At 38.6% G+C, this 20,563-nt stretch overlaps 1 protein-coding gene across 1 annotated transcript in view; it reads left to right on the forward strand.

Annotated features, from left to right (window-relative positions):
* Window positions 1–20,563, forward strand: part of RIMS1 (regulating synaptic membrane exocytosis 1) — a 229,782-nt gene that overhangs the window by 62,695 nt on the left and 146,524 nt on the right. Inside the window, exons 8-11 of the mRNA XM_035893091.1 lie at window positions 12,425–12,492; window positions 13,237–13,347; window positions 15,381–15,480; window positions 20,307–20,430. Coding sequence (XP_035748984.1) covers window positions 12,425–12,492; window positions 13,237–13,347; window positions 15,381–15,480; window positions 20,307–20,430 — 403 coding nt within the window. The remainder of the gene's footprint in view (window positions 1–12,424; window positions 12,493–13,236; window positions 13,348–15,380; window positions 15,481–20,306; window positions 20,431–20,563) is intronic.

Here is a 20,563-nt window from a genome sequence, read left to right on the forward strand (position 1 = left end):
AGGAATACCAGGAAAACAAGATGCTGCTAAGGTTGGGAAGAGTCAACGGTCAGCCCTAGCTCTGTATGGAGTTTAAAGGATAAGACTGGAGAAAACCTTTGGTTAAGGTCAAAGCTTTGTCCTCTCTTTCATATTCAGTAAGTTGCTTACAGCTACATAGAGGAGGTAAAAACCCTATTTCTTCTTCAGGGTACTCACTGGTAGGCAGCCATAAACTGCCTTCCAGAGACCTCTTGCACATCTTGGCGTAAGTAGATGAAGAAGGTGAAGTAGGGCTGGGATTGAGAAGTACAGAGCTGTGACACCCTGCTTTGTGGAGATTTGAGGCTGTGCTGAGGGCAATGGCATACAGCAGCACATCTCCAGCCTTTGGCATAGCATGGAATTGGGAGAACTAAAATATATCTTAAAATCACACTAGCCCCACATTTCCTGGTCCGTTTTTGGTCTCTCTTGAGAGCGTTTGACTTTTTTTGTGGAATAGACTGTAGAGTCTTAAAGGACTATTAAACCAGACCATCTATATCTCTCTGGCCATGAAATTTAACTCATCCCATAACTACACTTCAGTTAAGTTAAATATTCCACTCTTAAAATTTAACTGTGTGCTGCAAGAAGAGAACCTGAAAGACTGAGCTGTCATCAAGGTCACTGTCATGTCAGGGTGTTGGTTAGGTGCAAAGGCACCCAGAATACAAACCATGATGCAGAGTGAAGCAAAATCAAAACCAGCAGCAACAACAAAACCTAAGTTCTCCAGGAGTTTGATCTGTGGAGGTATTTGGTGGCAAGTAGTAGGCAAGGCACCTGACCCTGGCCTCTGGCCACCCTGCTACCTCCTCAAGTACAAGGGTAATGGTTTTTAGGCAGCAGCCAGGCTTGTATGCTATCTTCTGTTACCACTGTGGTAGAATATATCTGCCTCATCATCTTCTGCATAGCTAGTCCTTAACTGTTTAACTTCCTTTCCCTGTTTCTACACTTGTTTATCCTGGTCTGAGTGTGGAGCCATTTCCTTGACCACTCTGAACTGGGTCCTCTTTTTTTCCAGTTCATTTTTTCCAGTTTGTCAGGATAGCTTTGGAGTCCAGTCCTGGTCTCCTATATCTGGCAATTCCTTTCTCCTTGGGGGCAAGTCACCTACAAATCCAGTATGTTTCTGTTTTGTTATCTAGAATGGTAATATGAGTGTTGACTATTAACATATCCAAGACAAACATGACAGGTTTTTTTGTTATCAATATCAGTTTAGAATATGCTTTTATAAATAGCTTTTCACCTTATACTAGTTTTATTTAGACACTTTTTCTGGTGTGACTCTAACATGGCGTGCTCATAAACAAAACTCCTGCTCAGCTGAAGCTATTTGACATCTGCTGTTTGTTACCTATCATACTGCAGTGGTAGGCAATGAAATTGGATTAATTTATTCTTGATGCTTAGATTTTTAGGTCTCTTCTCTTCTTACTGTCTTGAAGGTGATTTGTTATGATTTAGCGTTTTTTCAGGAATTGATACTAAGCTGACTGGTTTTTAATTTCTAGCCCCTTTTCCCCTTCCCTCTCTTTTGAAAATATGTGCTGTCTTTGCCCTTTCCCAGTTTTACGGAACTTCATCCATACCCCACTAATTCTCAAAAAATAATTGTTCCTGGTAATGAGATAACTTCAAACAGGTCTATAAGTACTCCAGGATGAAGTGAATTAGCCTAGTGTATAATACACAGTCTAGACAGTCTGACCCCTTCCTGCATTGGCAAAACATCTAATTTTTGTGCTACAGACATTGCTAACATGTTCCTGTGAGTTTTACTTGAGTTTATTTTTGGGACAACTGATTAAAAAAAAAAAAAAACCTCCTAGCTGCCTTGGTATCATTTGCTGATAGAGCCAAATGGTAGCAGGCTCTTTCCATAGTATTCTAGAATGCCAAGTACTTGGTACGAGATACTAAGTACTAGGGATGAAATATTTGCAGAATGATCTCAATTGGTTTTGCATACTTAGCTGTTTGCATTAAATTTTGTGTGTTTCTAATTTTGTCTTGTATGCTTCCTGGTACTCTATCACTGTAGGTTACTCACTCATATGCAACTTTCCACTGACTGCTCACCTGCTTCTAGAAAATGAAACATTTATGACTTTGCTGGTCAGTCTTTGACTGCATTTCTCCTTTCTCTGTACAGGGCTGGCTGTGCTTCTGATGTTGGTATTATTTTCTCAAATGCTTCCATGACTGTGTATTGGGTTTGCATGGCCAGGTTTTGGTAGCGGGTGGGGTGGGGTGTATACAGGGGTGGCTTCTGTGAGAAGCTTCTAGAAGCTTTCCCTGTGTCTGACAGAGCCAGTGCCAGCTGGCTCCAAGGCAGACCTGCTGCTGGCCAAGGCCGAGCCATCAGCGATGGTGGTAGCACCTCTGGGACAACATGTTTAAGAAGGGAAAAAAAACCAAAACCCTGCAGCGGAACAGTAGCCAGAGAGAGAGGACTGAGATGATGTGAGAGGAGCAGCCCTGCAGCTCCCCAGGCCAGTGCAGCAGGAGGGGCTCCAGGCACTGGAGCAGAGATTCCCCTGCAGCCCCGGGTGCAGCCCATGGTGGGGCAGGCTGGCCCCCTGCAGCCCCGTGAGGCCCACGGGGGAGCAGATCCCCCCCTGCAGCCTGGGAAGGACCCCACGCCAGAGCATTGGAGTGTCCAAAGAAGGCTGTGACCCCGTGGGAAGCCCACGCTGGAGCAAGGTCCTGGCAGGACCTGTGGACACGTGGGGAGAGAAGCCCAAGCTGGAGCAGGTTTGCTGGCCGGGCTGGTGACCCTGCAGGGACCCATGCTGGAGCAGTCTGTGCTTGAGGGACTGCACCCCGTGGAAGGGGCCCATGCTGGAGCAGTTCGTGAAGAACTGCAGCCCGTGGGAAGGACCCAGGCCGGAGCAGTGCAGGGAGGACTGTCTGCCGTGGGAGGGACCCCAGGCTGGAGTAGGGGCGGAGTGTGAGGAGTCCTCCCCCGAGGAGGAAGGAGCAGCAGAGGCAGCGTATGATGAACTGACCCCAACACCCATTCCTTGTCCCCCTGCACTGCTTAGGGGAAAGAGGGAGAGAAAATCAGGCATAAAGTTAGGCTCAGTAAGAAGAGGGTGGGGAGAAGGTGTTAGAAGTTTCAGGTTTTTTTTTTTTATTCTCTCCTCTGATTTAACTGGTAATAAATTAAACTAATTTTTCAAGTCAAGCCTGTTTTGCCCATGACAGTAATTGCTGAGTGATCTCCCTGCCCTTATCTTGACCCATGAGCTTTTTGTTATATTTTCTCTCCCCTGTCCAGCTGAGGAGGGGAGCGATTGGCTTTGGTGGACACCTGGCATCCAGCCAGGGTCAACCCACCACAGATTGCTGGACTCCTTTTGCTGTCATGGCTGTATCCTTATTTTCTCTATGGCTGGGGCTTTTTTGGGTTTGGTTTTGGGTTTTTTTGGGTGGTGGTTTTGGTTTTTTTTTTAATAAAAGTTTGGGGTTTTTTATCTGCTCAATTTCTTTCCCTTTTTAAAGATCACAAAGTTTATTCGCTTACATATTCTTAACTATTTCCTCTCTACTGGTGGGAAGCAAAGCTCCAAAGGTCCTTTGCTGGTTGCTTTCTTAGTGTCAGTAATCTCTCACTGTGTGCTCCAAGGATTCTTCCAGTCGTATTCCCATCTCAACTGAAGAAACAAAAGTCTTTAAAATCTCTCATTATCTTCAAATGCAGTATAATGAAGGATTCTGATGAACGCTTACAAAAAAACCCAAAATTCACCAGGTTCATCTTCCCAATTTGGTGCTCTGGAGTGGGTCCCCATGGTATTGCTGAAGTGCTTTTCTCCTTAATCACAATCCAGAGAATTTAATCTGCTGTATTTCCTTCTACAGTCCGGAAGCTCAGGACAACCAAGAGCTTTTTTTCCTCCTCAGACTTTCCTTTTCATTGTAATATTTTAGATTATCTCCCCCAGTTTTCATAAAAATGGAATCATAACTTTGGTGGTGAAATATAATCGTCATTTCTCAAGTGACTTGTGCAGGTCTGCATGATTAACTCTGTTTATGTTGGACAACCAACAGCAAGACTGACTGTCTTTATCCCTTCCCATTCCTGTGGTCCTGTGGAGAACGAGAAACCTTGCTCTCCCAGTTGCTGTTGTTTCTACCAGCATGTTTATAAACACTGTGTATTACCTTCTATATCTGAGCAGAAGTGCCTTTATTCTTTCCCCACAGTATGAGAAAATGTATGTTCAAATAAGCCTCTCTGGGCATCTCCCATTTTGGTTACCTGATTTGCAGCGGGTGCATCCAGGGCACTGATACCCCACTGGGCATTGCATCCGTGGGACTTCTCAGTTTTACAGCCTTACATTTTTTTTCTGGTATGCTTATCCTTGTTAAAATTCCTATCTAAAGGTAGTGTAGAAACACCCTGGGGTTTGAGGAGAATTTATTTTGAGCTTTGGTTTTGAATTATGATTTGTTCATAAATCAGTCTTTAACAAATACTAAGATAAAAAATATTCAACTAAATCTTTTTTAGAATTGTCAGGGGAAAAATACCAAGAGAGACCCAAATGACAATATTACCCTCTTTTGCAATTAATACCTACTTCAATTGGTTTAAATGTCCCCAGGAAAACAGCTGAAAGCTATTTTGTCTACATGGGCTTTTTAACATACCTTCTCCCACCTCTCCATAAAAGGCAATCAAACCAAACCAAACAACAAAAAAAAAAAACCAAACACAGAAAAGAAAAATTGTGTTAGGCTGGAGAACAGCGTGGCATACTTGAAGTGCTGGGAATTCCTTCACGACAGCAGGAAAGTTATGAAGAGCTGGTCAGGATTTTAGTGTACAGGATAGCTATGTATCCATGTCTCCAAAATTACCAGCCTTCATGACTGTTTGAGGTAACTTGCTATATATTTTGCAAATTTCATCATATGCTGAACAAAATATCATCAAGAGATCATGCCAAAGCTAAAATCATGTTAATTATATGAAACAGGAATGCAAATAAAACTGTTAAAACAAGTTAGTGTCAATATTGAATTGAAATTAAATAATAATAGATTTATTCAAAGAAGCTCAAGATTTCAAAAAGATTTCCATCCATCCATACACAGAATTAGCTTCCACTCAAGAGAGTAATCAAAGTCAGCAAAATCAGCACTCTGAGCTAGCCCTGAGACAACAATTTTTTTTCTTAACTCTCTAGATACCACAGTATCAAAAAGCAATTAAGATGTTTGCCTGACGATTTGAACTTCTTGGTAGTGCTAACCACTTTTTCTGGCGTCCTCAACAAAATATTTCTAATTAGGCTTTTAAAGGAACTTTTCAAATTAATGGAAGTTCATGCATCTTAGTATTTTACATCTGTAAGTCTCTCTGGGTTCTTTAGCACTTGAAACACTTTCTGAAGACCTTACAGAACACGCTTCTGAAGGCCCCTCCCTTTGTGAGCCTTGTGGATGATATATATTCTTGGACTCACATGCTTACAATAAGACTTACACATTCTCAGAATGACAGACAGTCTCTGAGATAAAAATAAGCATCTAACTGGAAAGGTTTGATGATCTTTTCAACAGTATCAGTTTTTGAGTGAAAGAACTAAATAATGTGGCTCATGGATTCTCCTGAGCAGACTCCCTAGAGATTCAGGAACCTTAGAACAGCTTCATTATGATGTTCCTTACATCCATCTTAAAGGTTCTAGAAATATTCACAAATCTTCAGTTTGTTACTTGACTGGATAGGTTGTGATTTTTGGCTTCAAACTTCCGTTGGCAAGATCAGTAATTTTAGCAGTAAGTTATAAAGCTGCCTGACAACACTGAGATAAATTAGGTTGGAAGTCCACCTTGTGAACATACAAATAGGCCATGTTGGTTTTGTGTTGGAAGGTCTTTTGCAAGTATACCTTTTGAGAAACCTTCCTGAGCCAACAATGACCACAAGTGCAATACTTTCTTATAAAAGAGTGTATGTGTAAACTGTCCTCCTCTTTAAAAAAAAAAAAAAAAAAAAAAAAAAAAAAAATCATAATCCATAAAATAAATTAAGAGCCTTTGCTAAATAAGTATCCGGATAAGAAAATCATGTTATATTTTAAACATTCCACAGAAAATTTGCCTTGCATCCAGATATCAAGAATATATTGAAAGAATTTTTAATAATTGGCCACTGACAAATTATTCCTTTGCAAAATCAAAAATAATTGTGAATTTTCAAACAGTTGTAAAGAAACCACTTTGCAATAGTAACTAAGGGAGAAGTCAAACAGATTTTCTTTTAACTACATTTAAATTAATATTAGTGTCCTTAATAACGAAAACAGTATTTAATGAGTTCACTACTTCCTTGCCTAATTATTTCTGGCTTTCTGCTTTGCAAATACTAATTAGCATTGCAACCTGTGCAGTGATCACAATGTAACTACCACTTTAAAAGAGATTTTAAAACTAAGGGGTTTATTTCAAAATAAAATGCCCAAGCGTTCATTTAGTGTGAGAAAGAGTATGAAATGTCCTTATCTTCTAACCAGAAAAGTAAGGAATAAACATTTATTTTCAGTGTGTGCTGTATAAACCCAGGTTGTCAGTTATGTAGGTCTGAAAGCCTAGTGCTTGGTAAAGCTCCATAGACCCATTTTCAATTTTATTCTGTGACTCAGACATTAATTAAGATATAGAAAAGCAATTTTGTATCTCATTATTATGTTAAAATGCCTAAATAAATACTGAATTGAGGGAATCATCTGAGAGGGTGGCTCTGGCTTTGGGAGCTATAGGTGTCACAGGCATGTGTCCAAATATGGATACTATATATATGTAAATTGTCACTTGCGTGGCGTACGAGTCTTTATGTCAGCATGCAGTGTTTAGGACATGTGCCAGCAGGGAACTCAAATCCAATGCAATTACATATTTTCAGTACAAAATAAAACCTAAACTTCACAGTCATGTGGTGCATTCTTCCCACATACCGCATGAGCCAGCCTGTCCTTGAACTGCATAAATGGTAAAACACAGACCTCGTTCTGCAAGGGTTTAAGTTCTTAACTGTAGACATCTGAAGTGGGTTGATTTGAGAGCAAGGAGATAATGAGCATTTTTTTGAAGCTTTCTGTATCAATAGGCAATAGGTAGCTTTTGAATTGTCTGCTTGCCACTTAGATGCGAAGGCTGTCTGTCAAGCCAGGGTACTCGTGTTTTCCCTTTATGTGGTTAGTTAGCAGCTTGGCTGTAATGATTTAAACATGCATAGTTTATCTGACATGATAAAATGTTTAACTTTTTTTTTCTTGCTTAACAAGTACTTGGTTAACAATATGACCTATCACATCTGCAACAGCAGCCAGATGTTTTGGATGGCAATAACAGAGTGCTGAAGATACTTTTAACAGCATGTAGAGTGGTCTTCTAACTCATGGGAACTCAAGCTATGAAGGAGGAAGGCAATCAAGTTGATACATGGAGTTTCTGGACTTTCTTTAGGTTGATATGTGGCTTTTATTGATTTTTACCTTGGGAAAAAATTGACCGTTTCCATGAGTTACTTATCCAGTTCCATGGGAACTGTGGAAGGTTTAACAGAGGATGTTCCAGGTCTTTGATAAGCTTTATTGTCTGTTTAATGCAGGCTATATTTGAGCCTAAAAATTACCAAAGGTAAATATATAAATGGCTGTTGCATGCGTCAATTAGATCTACCCTGACTATACAGGAGGCCAGTTTGTGCCTTGATTTTTAGATGCAGCCTCTGAAAGGAATTATCTAAGTTTCCTAGTTTTGTGATAGAACTGCTTTATTAATTAGCAGCTACATGTTAGGCTCAATTAAGCGCCCAGCATGGGCTCACTGACGCTTATCATCACTGTCTGCTTCTTGTCTTAAGTAACTGCTACAAACCTCATGCATCTGGATTTGAGCGAAACACCAGAAGCGCATTCTTTGCTGAATACTAGTAGTCCCTGAATACAGTCTGGATGGATTTGGGGAAAAATCTTGGGGTGTTTTATCTCTGGCATTCAAGATACACTAGAAATGAGCATGATTGGTCATACACGGTAACGGACTTTCATGTTTTGTGCTTGTTTTGGCTTTGCAAGAGAGGCAAGGCTGTTATTTCCAGCACTTCTGAGCTTTGCAGGATTTCACTCGAAATCGCAGCATCCCAGCATTAGCTTTTGGTATGGGTAGTGCTGCTGAAAATGAAGCATTTTAGAAAAAATGTGGGGTTTTTTTGGTGGTGTGAATTTTGCTTTCCCTTTATTTTGAAGGCACACACGTTGCGGATATAAAAACAATGGCAATTTATTAGAGTTTTACTCCCCCGTCTTGAAATTTGATCGAAGACTGCAAAAGAATTCTCACGGAAAAAGCTCAACATATTTCTGTCTTGTAAAGTAGATTTATGATTATATCCATCTGTGTCCAAGAGTAAAGGAATTGAACAGGAGCATGTTAGTAGGAAAAATATTTCATTGCTGGTAGGATACAGCTTCTGAATTATTCCCTCAGGAAAAAAGGTTTTATAAATATATACTTATTTCACTCCATTGCTTTTAAGTAAATCATGCATTATAACTGCAAATGCATTTTTAATAGTATGCTTTAAGTTGAAATAATTTTTTTATGATTTAGAAATATATCAGTAATGTACAAAAATAACGGTACATTATATGGTACAGTATATGTATATTTTCATAGAGGCTTGTTATTTTTAAGTTTTTCATGTTTTTAAATTTCAAGCATTGTTTTTAAAATGTTTAAAAGCAGTTTAAGCCTGTAAGATTTACTTCTTAGAAAAGTTGTCTTTTCCTCTCCATAAAGTCTTTAATTTGTCTGATTTTATTAGTTATTTTTAGTGACTTTTACCAGTGTGTAGGTGGTTTTGGTTTGAGTTTTGTTAGGGTTTTTTTGAGAAAATCTGAAGTTCTTAAACTATGCTCTCAGACTGTAAGTTTTCGTGTGTTACTTACCTATTCCTGGATCTCTAAAATACTAGTTCAATGAAATTAATTTGTGGAATTACAGAAATAGCCAGTTCTGGGGTATGGCAGTGCAAGAATGGCATAAATAAGTATTAAGTAAAGAAGCAGCAATGACATAGAATGGTAACTGCAGATACCAAGACCCCAGTGTCAGTGCTGCTGGCATAAAATATTGTTTAAGCTCATTTGGGATCTTGTTCCTTTATGTTTTAATTTGTACATTCTATTCCATGAGGGTTTATGAATGTGGATTAACTGGCACTTTCCATTGTAAAACTCTTTTTACAGTTGTAGATTCAACTAAAAGTTTGCACGCCACTGGTCTATTTCATACTGAATTTTAATGGGAACTTAAAAATTCAGTCATTTTCTAAGAACATGGTCTTTTTTTCTTTTTTCTCCCCAATTCACGCATTTTAAAATATTCACAAAATTGTAGACCTACCACTTTTATGCTTTCCTGGCGTAGCATCTATGCTCCAGCTCAGTACAGCCATGTTTGCAGTGCAGTTCCTGCTCTCAGCTTCTGAGAGCAGAGACCAAAAGGACCATGGCCATGGCTGGCCATGGTGGATGTAGCTGGTGGATGGAATTTACCGAAGTGCAGAACAGCCAGGAGGGGTGAGAGGGACAGAAAGCTAAAGGTTCATGTGGGGGGGGGAGGGGGTTGTGAGGATGTAGCTTGGTATTGAGGGGCATGAGGGGAAGGAGGGATTAAAACAGACAATAAAGACAGGACACCAAAGCCAGAAGCAGAAGGAGACAGAAGATGGACGATGGCAATGAAATGGACAAGGATGAAAGGCAGCAAAGGGTAGTCAGTTGGTGAGGAGGGAAGATTAGCAGGTAGGAGCCAAGGCAGAAGACATATGAGAGGATCTTGTTACAGCAGGAACTTGGTGGGGAAGGATGCTAGATGCGTGGATCAGGTGGTCACGGGTATGCAATAACCAGGAGAAAGAGCAGCAAGGAAACTTGGACCCAGAAGCTGAAGCTGGGCAAGGAGGAGAAGAGAGAGCAGGGAGCAACAGGGACTAGAGCAAAAGTGCCTTAGAGCACTTGGGCACACACCTCTGCATGCTGGCACTGACTTATTCCTACCTGAACATTTCTCTGTTGCTGAGCAAATAGCTGTGAAACATGGAGGCAAAGTGCGTCGTGCTTTGCCTGTGGCAGGTCAGCTCACGGAGGAGAGAGGTGCTTTTTGGTGTTACTGTTGAGTCCACTACCGAAAATAGGAGAGCTCTGTGCCACAGGTCCCAGCTTGCTGTCAGCACTTGGGGTTCATGCATTTGTTGCTCTTTTCAATTTTCTTGGTGCAATTTGCACCTTTGATAAAGGTGCAAGGAATGATGCTAAAAATAAAACTGAGAGATCTTTAATGTGAAGTTAAGCTCTCCAAAACTGCAGAACTGCAGTAGCTAATGCAACCACAAACTGCCCTGTGTGTTTATGCATATGATAATAATAACCTGTTTAAAAATAGGCTTGTGCATGTGATCATGTAGATGGTAAGCTATTAGAGATTTTAAGGATGATAGAGTGGTACAACTTGCGTTTCGTAATCAGCATCTAAATATTTATAGAAAAAGAGTAAAAAATAATAAACTATTCATGTAAATGTATATATATTTTCTTGCTAGAAGCATGCTTTTTTTGGGCCTGTGTGCTAGTAAGAGTAGTCATCTAACAATAGTAATAGAGAGATGTGTTTTCTACAATAAGATAGTGAAAATGTATTACCTAACATGTACATAATAAAATAAATACATTTTCTGAAGACTTAGAGCATATCAAGAGCACAGAGGGTATCAGCAAGAAGTATCTGACTTTAATGATAAAGTAGGTTTTTTACCTGGTGGTTTTTAAATGATTGGTAAAGAGTTTGTAGGAATTTTGTTAGGAAAGTGTGAAGAGTTGTTCCGTAGTGAAAACTAGCTCTGGGACATAATAATTTAAAGACTTGAAAAAAATGAATCACTTGTAAATTCAAAAGATGGTATTATTAAACTGTTCCTGTAACATATTTCAAATGACCAAAGTTCTCTGCCTAAGTGAGGGTTTTGTTTGTTCATGGGTTTAAAGACATTGTAAGCTAAATGGCAGAATAATCTCTTTTTTTCTCAGATAAAATTCAAGAATACCTCTTGGTTATTTCAGATCAAGCTTTTATGTACTACTTTCATTGCAAGAAAGGCATTAGAAAGAGTTGTCATTCTCATTTCTAATGACAGTATTGCATTTTTGTTAATACACTGTGGCAATGCCCAAAGGGATGAAGTAACGCCAAGGTTCAGAGCTCACAGGTATATTCTGTTTAAAACTAGTGCTAGTGCAGAAATACTTCAGACTTGGCCCCGCTTTATCACTCACATTTATCCTTCTGTTGGATCTATTCTAGCCTGCATCATTCTTCTATGTCCTTCCCAATATCACCTGCACCCTTCCTCTTTGTAAAGAAAGTTGCGATCTGAATTGTGCTGCCCGATATTCTTCCCTTTGCAATTCCTGCCTCATCCTTTTCCTTCTTGGAGTGCAGTTACACCAATCCTTTACCACAGGCAACTGCCAGTTAAGTTGGTAGTTTTTTGCTACCAACTCAGCCTTCTACAGCTGTAATATATTAAAGTCAAACTATGGTTTCCTTAGCTTTCCATAAATTCATATGTGGGCTCTGCAGTGTTACACTCTACTGTGTTTTCTCCCAAACCCTACCCATGGTTTCCCTCCTTGGCCTGATGGGCTCACGGCTTCCAGACTGCTGTAATTCATCGGTTTATTCTTGATGTACTTAGTATATAAGTCTATCCCAAGCAAAATGAAAGATTGCAACCTCCCATTTGCTGTTGGCACTGTTTGCTCTATTTGCGTGTCTGTTCTGCCTGGTGCTCTGTTACCCTTTACCAGCCCCTGTGCCCCTCTGTCTGTACCTGTTGTCACAGTATTGATCAACTACTCGGCAGATTCTTGAGTTGACTTTTCTGTCCTTAACTATAGCTAAGTGCCTATTTTGTGGAGTGTTCTCTCTAGTGTCATCATCATGTAGTCTTGTGTGCTTGTGATGGAGATGGGGGGGGAGGAGGAAGGCTGTGAATGTGATGTATTGGGGTCCATTCTTGGAAGATGACTGGGCAAAGTCAAAAACAGCCGGAGTGCACAAGCAATTCTGAGGTGCAATTTGTGAAAAAACAGAGGTCCAAATAAATGCATTATCATGTGTTTTTGTTTTTATATGATTAGGCTATATTGTTTTCAAATCAATGTAAGTTAATTTGAATCATAATACAGGTTTTGTATTTGCTTCATCAAACTATTGCACATTAAAAATCATGCATGCAGAAGTAATCATTCATACGTTTTTCTCTGTTTGAGAGATTACACATTTCTTTCTATTCATATTCCTCCAGGTGACTTGGATTATTACTGGCTGGATCCTGCCACGTGGCACAGCAGGGAGACATCCCCTATTAGTTCGGTAAGAAATAGGGAAAAAGAGGTTCATGAGTATGAATTAAAATCTTTGTGATTATTTCAGTTCAGCATAGATATTTTGTTGTAAAAAAGTGTTTTATACAAATTAGATGAAAATTTGGTTTAGTGGATCATGGAAATTGAAATCAGAAACAAATTTTCATCAAAATGTATAGTAGTAAAATTGCCTGAATTTTAACTTGAATTTAATTCTTTTACGGACATGATACTAGGCTTCACTATACACCACAAAAGCAGCTGTGACTGTGATGCTGTTCTGGGAAAGATTAGTGACTTTTTCTGTTGACTTGGAGTGGGAAAGGATCATTTGGATTTTTATTATATAGTGAACCCATATGGTAGATCTGTATAAGATGTATAATATTCTAAAGAACAGAATTTATAAATGCACTTTTCAGGGTCATGGAATTTGAACGTAAATGTTTAATTTTATTTCCTAAGGTATGTTTTAAATGTTTAATTATAAGGAACTTTGAATTGTATTATAATTTTACCTGCAGACTAAGTGCCGGGATTTTTTTACAGTGGGCATAAATATTTAATGAAGCCAGACTCCAGCAGATATAATAATAGAAAGCTTGGATGCAATATATAACACATCTGAAGGATGTTTGTATCTGCTGTGACATAACGATACGGAAATTTTATTGGTTTATAAATCTGCATCTAAATACAAGAATTACACTTCTTTAATGCCACTACTGGTTTTTGGGGGTTTTTTTAACAGCATCCAGTAACGTGGCAACCTTCTAAAGAGGGAGATCGCTTAATTGGGCGTGTTATTCTTAACAAGAGAACAACCATGCCAAAAGAATCAGGTGCATTACTAGGACTAAAAGTAAGTATTACATGATTTATATGGTAAATGAAAGAAACTTTCACTGACCTTAAACCTAGAGGTCTAACACATTAAATCAGAGGACTCTCCAATTATATGGTCATTTGGCAAAAAATGTATTCCTTATTTTTAGTAACTTTTGAAAGTTATACAGATAAATTATCCTTCTACGCAGTCTTCCAGTCATACATGGCAAAGGAGCTGAAATGTTTTGATTAAAAAGTGTATGTCTATTCAGCTTCCTGTCTGCAAGACATATACTGCACATTGCAACGTCCTAATGGAGTCCTGCCTTTTCTAGCTCTGCTGTTTGCATTTCAGTCAAGTAATTAATCTCATAATCCACATACATAAATGTCATCCAGATGCAAACGTTTACAAGGTCAGTCTTTAAAATCCACACAGCCATTTGGAAACAGAACTTTTGTAGAATGAAACTAAATATCTACACAAAAATTTGCACACAAAACCCCTTTTAGATCATGGCAGAGATTATATTAAATGTAATTCCAGTTAATCCAGTGCCCCAAAATTAAGACATTGGCAACACTGTCCAGTTGATTTAAATCCCTAAATTAGTCATTCGTAGTGGAATTTTATATTCATGTCCCTAAATTGCTGGAACATTTAAAAGAGAGCTCTACTTTGGAAGCTGGTGGGGAGTAGAGTGTGCCAGTTCAAGAATTTCTCTCTCCATGTATATTTTTAAATAAGTGGAGCTCCATATATGACTGAGAGAATTTAATTTGTGTCTTCCTCTCCCCACTGAGAACTAACAGAAACAATGCAAAAGATGAAACATTCCCATCTGCGTAGGACTGTCTCATTCAAAGGGTGCTGACACTGAAATACTCCTTGCACATGGTTGTCTGATAGTTCACTCCCTGGCATGTGAAGGAGATGTGGGTTGTCAGTTCTGCTCATCATGGTGGGAATTAAATCAGGAAAGAACCTTGTGAACTTGGTATGTCCTGGGTAAGAGCCATTCATCCACCTTGAAGTGAGATAGTGTGGTGTGGGAATACAGAAGATGAGAACAGCTTCATTCTACTAAATGTCTAGTACTCTGTAGCACAAAGTTGAATTTTGCTGGCAGCAAGCAATTTTTTTTTTAATACGTGAGAAAAAAGGTTGGTTCTAGTAGGAAATGTAGATTGGAGAGCTTCGCTTCAATTTTTCAAGTTTCATTTTTCTATGATGTGAACTAAGGCCCCTACTGATAAATTAACACATTATCTTGCGACAACCTTCTTGGCAGGTAGGCTTCTATATCTTCTTGAATATATACCTGAATTAAAGCTCCTACTTGTTATTGTGATTGCAACATGGGAAAATAATACATCATGAGCCATCATTCCACTGTTTCATTTTGTTATAAAACTCCTCCCAGGATATTCCTGCCCCTTTTTTTTTTTTTTTTTTTTTAATTTTCCTAATGTCTGTATCATGCAGTCATCTTCAAAAATAGCTCTCTTCAGTGCTGTTTAACAAAAGCCAGAAGTTGTTGTTTTGTGCTGTCATGTGCTTGGATGAGAGGGCCTGGGTTTCAGCAGTAGCAATGTTCTTGTGAACCGTTTACCCATGTTTCATAGTAGTGTATTTGCTAAGTTTTAAATTGTTGTTCCAATTGAATTTTGGGATTTTCATACATTTGGTTTGATGTACACTTGCAATTTAAACTTAAGAACGCGACAGATATCTATTTACAAAGAGCACATTTACTTGTTTATTAAGAAACATTCTGTAACAAATATAGATACTTAGCAAACTGCATAAGGTTGATTAGTGAAACACATTAAAAGGAATATCAATTTTATTGATTCTATGTCAGCTTTACTTCTTTTCAAGTAGATCTGGCCTTTTTGTATCTTAAACTTTAAGTGTTTGTAAAGCCCAAAATGACAATAGATTTCCTTATGCATATTTTAAGTTTAATTTTTAAAAATAATGGGAAAACTGATCTGTCTATATATTTATGCTTGATATGGTGTCTGACTTGTGGCTTAGAAACTCACAAATTTATGATTAACCAGGTTGTTGGAGGAAAAATGACAGAATTAGGACGACTTGGTGCCTTCATTACCAAAGTGAAGAAAGGTAGCTTGGCTGATGTGGTGGGGCATCTCAGAGCAGGTAAATCAATCAGTTGCGTACAAAATATATTGTCTTTTAATTATGGCTTTTTGTAATGCAGCTATTAATTTATATTAACATTGGTCATGAGATATGCTAGTATTTTTTAAATACAGGACAATCCCGTAAAGTTATTATGGAATGTCACAGTTGCCTACATATCTAATTTATTCTTAACTCCAATTGCTATATGAGCAAAATACAAGACACTCCTGATCAGTGCTGGTGTCAGGACTGAGAGTCACTGCTAAACTTTTGCTTGCTAGCTCAGGAGCTGCTTTTTACACTCTATAGAAGCAATGCAAACATTTTTTAAAACTTTCATTGTAGCAAACAAAACTCACTACAGTTACTTTACTTACGCTATAGTGTCACCTGAAGAATGATACACTGTGTACACAATGGAATTTATTATTGCTTCTTTCAGCGTGAATTGTTACAAATAAAAAAATGGAAAACAACCCAAGAAAATTATCTTAAAATATTTCATTTATATAAGATATATATTCTGCACTTGCAAGTAAGTGGCTGTGCTGTTGGCACTTTTCAGTCTTCTAAGTGAAGCAAGAACTATGCACAGCAGTTGGTTTTCAAAATTACTTCTTAGGGGTTTATATTTTTACCATGGCTCTAAGCAACTACTTTCCAAGTGTTGTCTTAGCAAACGAAAGTCTATGTAATGCCTTCTTAGGAATCCAGGAGCTCCAATGACAAGTTGTATGAATTTAGGATAATTGCATGAAGGAAATAGTAATGAAGTAGAAAAGATGATGAATCTCTAAAAATATCCTGCTTTGTTTTGGCAGTTGTCACTTTATTTTATTTTATTTTTTTTACCAAGTCAATGTACATGGTGTTGATAGCACCAATATTATAGTTGTTTATGGATTTTAGCTGCGGATTATAATTACAGAAAATAAGTTTCTCTCCACTAATTTTGAACTATTTGGGCTGAAATATTGCATTTCTAATGTCTGGTCTAGGTTGGTTTGTAAGGCAAAGCTGTATTTCATTTCTAAAAATATTTTTAGAGCCAAAATAATTTCACAGAAAAAAAAAAATTTTGCACATGTTTTCAATGAATGAAAGTCTATTCAACCTATTGTATGGGACTAAAACACAGAAAAGGCATGGATGAGTCTTTGCTGTTAGGAAAACACAGTTTTTCATCTTTATGAAAACCCTCAAAAATTTGGATAGTTGATAAATCTTTCAGTAATTGTACAAACTCATAAAGTTTAACAAAGGCAAATATGAAGTCTTCCATCAGGAACAGAATAGGCCGGTGCAACAGTAAGCACTAGGAGCCAATGGGCTCAAAAGCAGCTTGGCAGAAAAGTGTCTGAAGGTGCTGGAGGGGACAGTAAATTGAACATGAATCAGCAAAGCTCCCTTGCAGCGAAAACCAAGTGTGTACAGGGCTGTATTAAAAGGATTGTCACCAGCAGGTTGAGGGAGGTGGTTGTTGCTCTCTGTTCAGTGCTGTATGAGGCTGTATCTGGAGTACTGTGTCCAGTTTGGGTTCTTCTAGTACAAGAGAGATACTGACAAACTGGAGCAGGTTGGGCAGAGGGACAGAATGTTGACTAGGGGTCTAGAGCATGTGGTGTACAAGAAGTTGAGAGAACTGGGTTTGTTCAGGCTGGCAAAGATAAGACTATGGGAGGTTCTAATTCGTGTTTTTACCTGGCTAGTGGGAGGCTGTAGAGAACCCAGAGCCAGACTGTTCTCAGGGGTGCACACTGCTCACACAAGAAGCAATGTGCACAAGCTGGAATGAGGGAAATCCTGTTTGTGAAAATCTTTTTCCTTCAATCTAAAGAGGATAGTTAAGGCTTGGAATAGCTTGCCCAGAGGAGATGTTGCATATCCTTCCTCTGAGATACCCAAATCTCATCTGGTCAAATCCCTGAGCAACCTGCTCTACCCTTTGTGCAGATATCTTTGTTATCCTAAACGTCTATGGCGTAAGGTGTCTAACAGCTCCTTGACTGACTGACAGGCAACTGTAGGCTACTACAGTGGGACTTAAGACCAGGGAGTTCATCTTCCCTCAATTTGTAGCAGTGTGTCACAAGATCATAGAATGGTTGAGGTGGGTAGGGACCTCTTGAGATCTCTAGTCCAACCCCACTGCTTAAGCAGGTTAGCTAGAGCAGGTTGCACAGGACTGTGTCCCGTTGGGTTTTGCATATATCCAGGTTTCGAGTATCTGGATGGAGTTTTCCTGTTTCCATGCCTGTTACTGAGAGGAGAAATTGGAATGTAAGCTTTAAAAACAGCATCTTAGATAAAAGAGACTGTGTAAAAGGGCTTGGCTGGTCAAAAAGATCAAGAACTGGATGAGCTCAGCAAAAGATGGATGATGGTGATCTGGTTAGAACTAACAGAGGTGCCACTTCACGCAAATCTCCATTTAGATCTAGTTTTCAGGAAGAATAATTGGAGCCACTTCTGTTAATTTAGCATTCTGACTATGATGATCTTATGTTTAATCATCTTGGCAATTTTTTTTTAATTGTTTGATCTCCTAGCGACTCTCAAAAAAGCTTCTTAAGTCCTCTAGAATAGTGATACAGATACCTTGCATGATCCTTTTGATGATTCTCACCCATATTGCACCTATTTTGTCTTCTTCAAAATGTGATAGATTCATTGCAGTGTAAATTAGGTTTAAATCATGATTTTTAGTGCTACTAATTTAGCTTATGTCCCTGTCGGGTTTTGCTGTTAAAATATAACCATTGCAAAGCTGGTCACATCTTGTTTCTTTTAATGCCTGGGATGCTTTTGTAAGTTAAGCCAATCATCTCTAAAGGAATCAGATTTTATTATAAGGAAAAACAGCATGTTAGTTTATAACAGTTGATAGCTTTAAAATACAGTCAGAATTACAGAAGAAACTGAGTGTGTTTTCACTGAGTTGTATAAATTTTAAATGAAGTTCCTAGGCAATATCTAATTCCTGTTCCCCCTTACATAAGCTTATATAATAAATATACAAAATATTTCAAAGCATTTCAGCTAAAAAACATGGTAGAAAATTAAACTTATGTCAGCAAGCATTCATTAAGTCTGTCAGTAGCAAGCCCTTATGTTTTAAAGAATGCCAAAATGCTCTGAAAGCCAGTGGAGTGCTCTGTGGAGTCCTTTCTTAAAACAGCAAAATATAGGTTGTTTGGGAAAAAGGACTGACAATCACTGAACATAAAGAGAAATTGAAGCCATATATTTTGGCAGATAGGACTTCAGTTAGGATAGTTTTCCTTGTCTTATTAACAAGCACATGTTTGATCATTTGGCTTAGGTCTCCTCAGAAAGGAGCAAAGCCAGCAGCTGAAGGGTTGTTCCTAACTGGATCTGATTAACAAGAAATCATTGCCAGTAAAGAAGGATGAAATCATTGTCAAGAAAGTTATTAGTGGCATCAGACAGTGGTTGTGACATTTTGACTGCTGCATATGGTGGGGTATGAGAGTGTAAACTTTACACTAGAATTCCTGCAGTTTAACTGTATGTACTGATCTCTTTCTTTTATAGAATCAAATAATTGTTTAGGTTGGGAAAAGACCTCCAAGATCATCAAGCCCAGCCGTTAACCTAACACTGCCAAATCCACCACTAAACCATGTCCCTAAGCACCTCGTATACCTGTCTTTTAAATGCCTCCAGGGAAGGGGACTCCATCACTTCCCTGGGTCGCCTGTTCCAATGCTTAACCCTTTCAGTGAAGAAATTTTTCCTAATGTCCAACCTAAACCTCCCCTGGCACAACTTCAGACCATTTCCCCTCGTCCTATCACCCATTACCAGGGAGAAAAGACCAACACCCACCTCTCTACAACCTCCTTCCAGGCAGTTGTAGAGGGTGATAAGGTCTCCCCTGAGCCTCCTCCTCTCCAGGCTAAACAACCCCAGTTCCCTCAGCCGTTCCTCATAAGACTTGTGCTCCAGACCGTCCACCAGCTTCGTTGCTCTTCTTGAAACAGTGCCAAGTACAGGGGCACAATCACTTCCCTGCTCCTGCTGGCCACACTATTCCTGATACAAGCCAGGATGCCACTGGCCTTCTTGGCCACCGGGGCACACTGCTGGCTCATATTCAGCCGGCTGTCAACCAGTACCACCAGGTCCTTTTCTGCCAGGCAGCTTTCCAGCCACAGAAACTATAGAAACTATACTTCAAGATTTTCACCTTTTTATAATAAAGCCAAAGTACAATGAAATGTACATACTATTTAAATGCCAGAAATGGCAAGCTGAAAAAACAAATTTATCAAAATCACTTTCACAACATGTTTTCTTTTCTTTTCCCCCTAATATCCTCAGGAGATAGTTACTCGCTCCTTGCTTTTATTTTTGGTTTGTTTGACACAGACAGGGAAGACTGCCCTTTTTGTAGAGAAATCGAAATTCACAGTATATAAATTGTAATAAAATGTCATTATTTTAAAGGCTTAACAGTAAGTATTTATCTTTTTCATTTTTGAAGATTAACCCATTTTCAAACTTTATTGCCACTAGTTAATAAAGGATCTTTTAAAAAGACTTTCATTTCATATCACAATAACAGGTTCTGTGTTATTTTGGAAATACTTAATATGTTTGCACAAGTGGTTTCTTTAATATGTTTTGTGTGTACAAATTGTAGCTGTGTTCTGAGAAAGGAGCCTTGATATTGTCTCAAAAACCTTTTTTGAGGGGGTTTCAGCACATCTTTTTAGCTGATTTCAGACAATGTTACCTAGTTACATAGATTCCATAAATGTTTTGCATTTCTGTCTAAAACAATATGGAAATGAGATAAACTTCTCTTTAAATTCAAGGGGATGAAGTTCTAGAATGGAATGGTAAACCCTTACCTGGAGCTACAAATGAAGAAGTTTACAACATTATTTTAGAATCAAAATCAGAACCTCAAGTTGAAATTATTGTTTCAAGGCCTATTGGGTAAGGCTAAAGACTTGCTTCTTAAGCACAGTTATTCCTTCTACTACTGGGACTTTTAAAGGGACTATTTGTGAGTTCACTATGTTTGATCTCTTAATAATGGAATTTGATTCACTTTCTATTATTGACATTC

Source organism: Egretta garzetta, unplaced genomic scaffold (genome assembly GCF_000687185.1).
Source record: "Egretta garzetta isolate BGI_Z169 unplaced genomic scaffold, ASM68718v1 scaffold584, whole genome shotgun sequence".
Taxonomy (NCBI): Eukaryota; Metazoa; Chordata; class Aves; order Pelecaniformes; family Ardeidae; genus Egretta; species Egretta garzetta.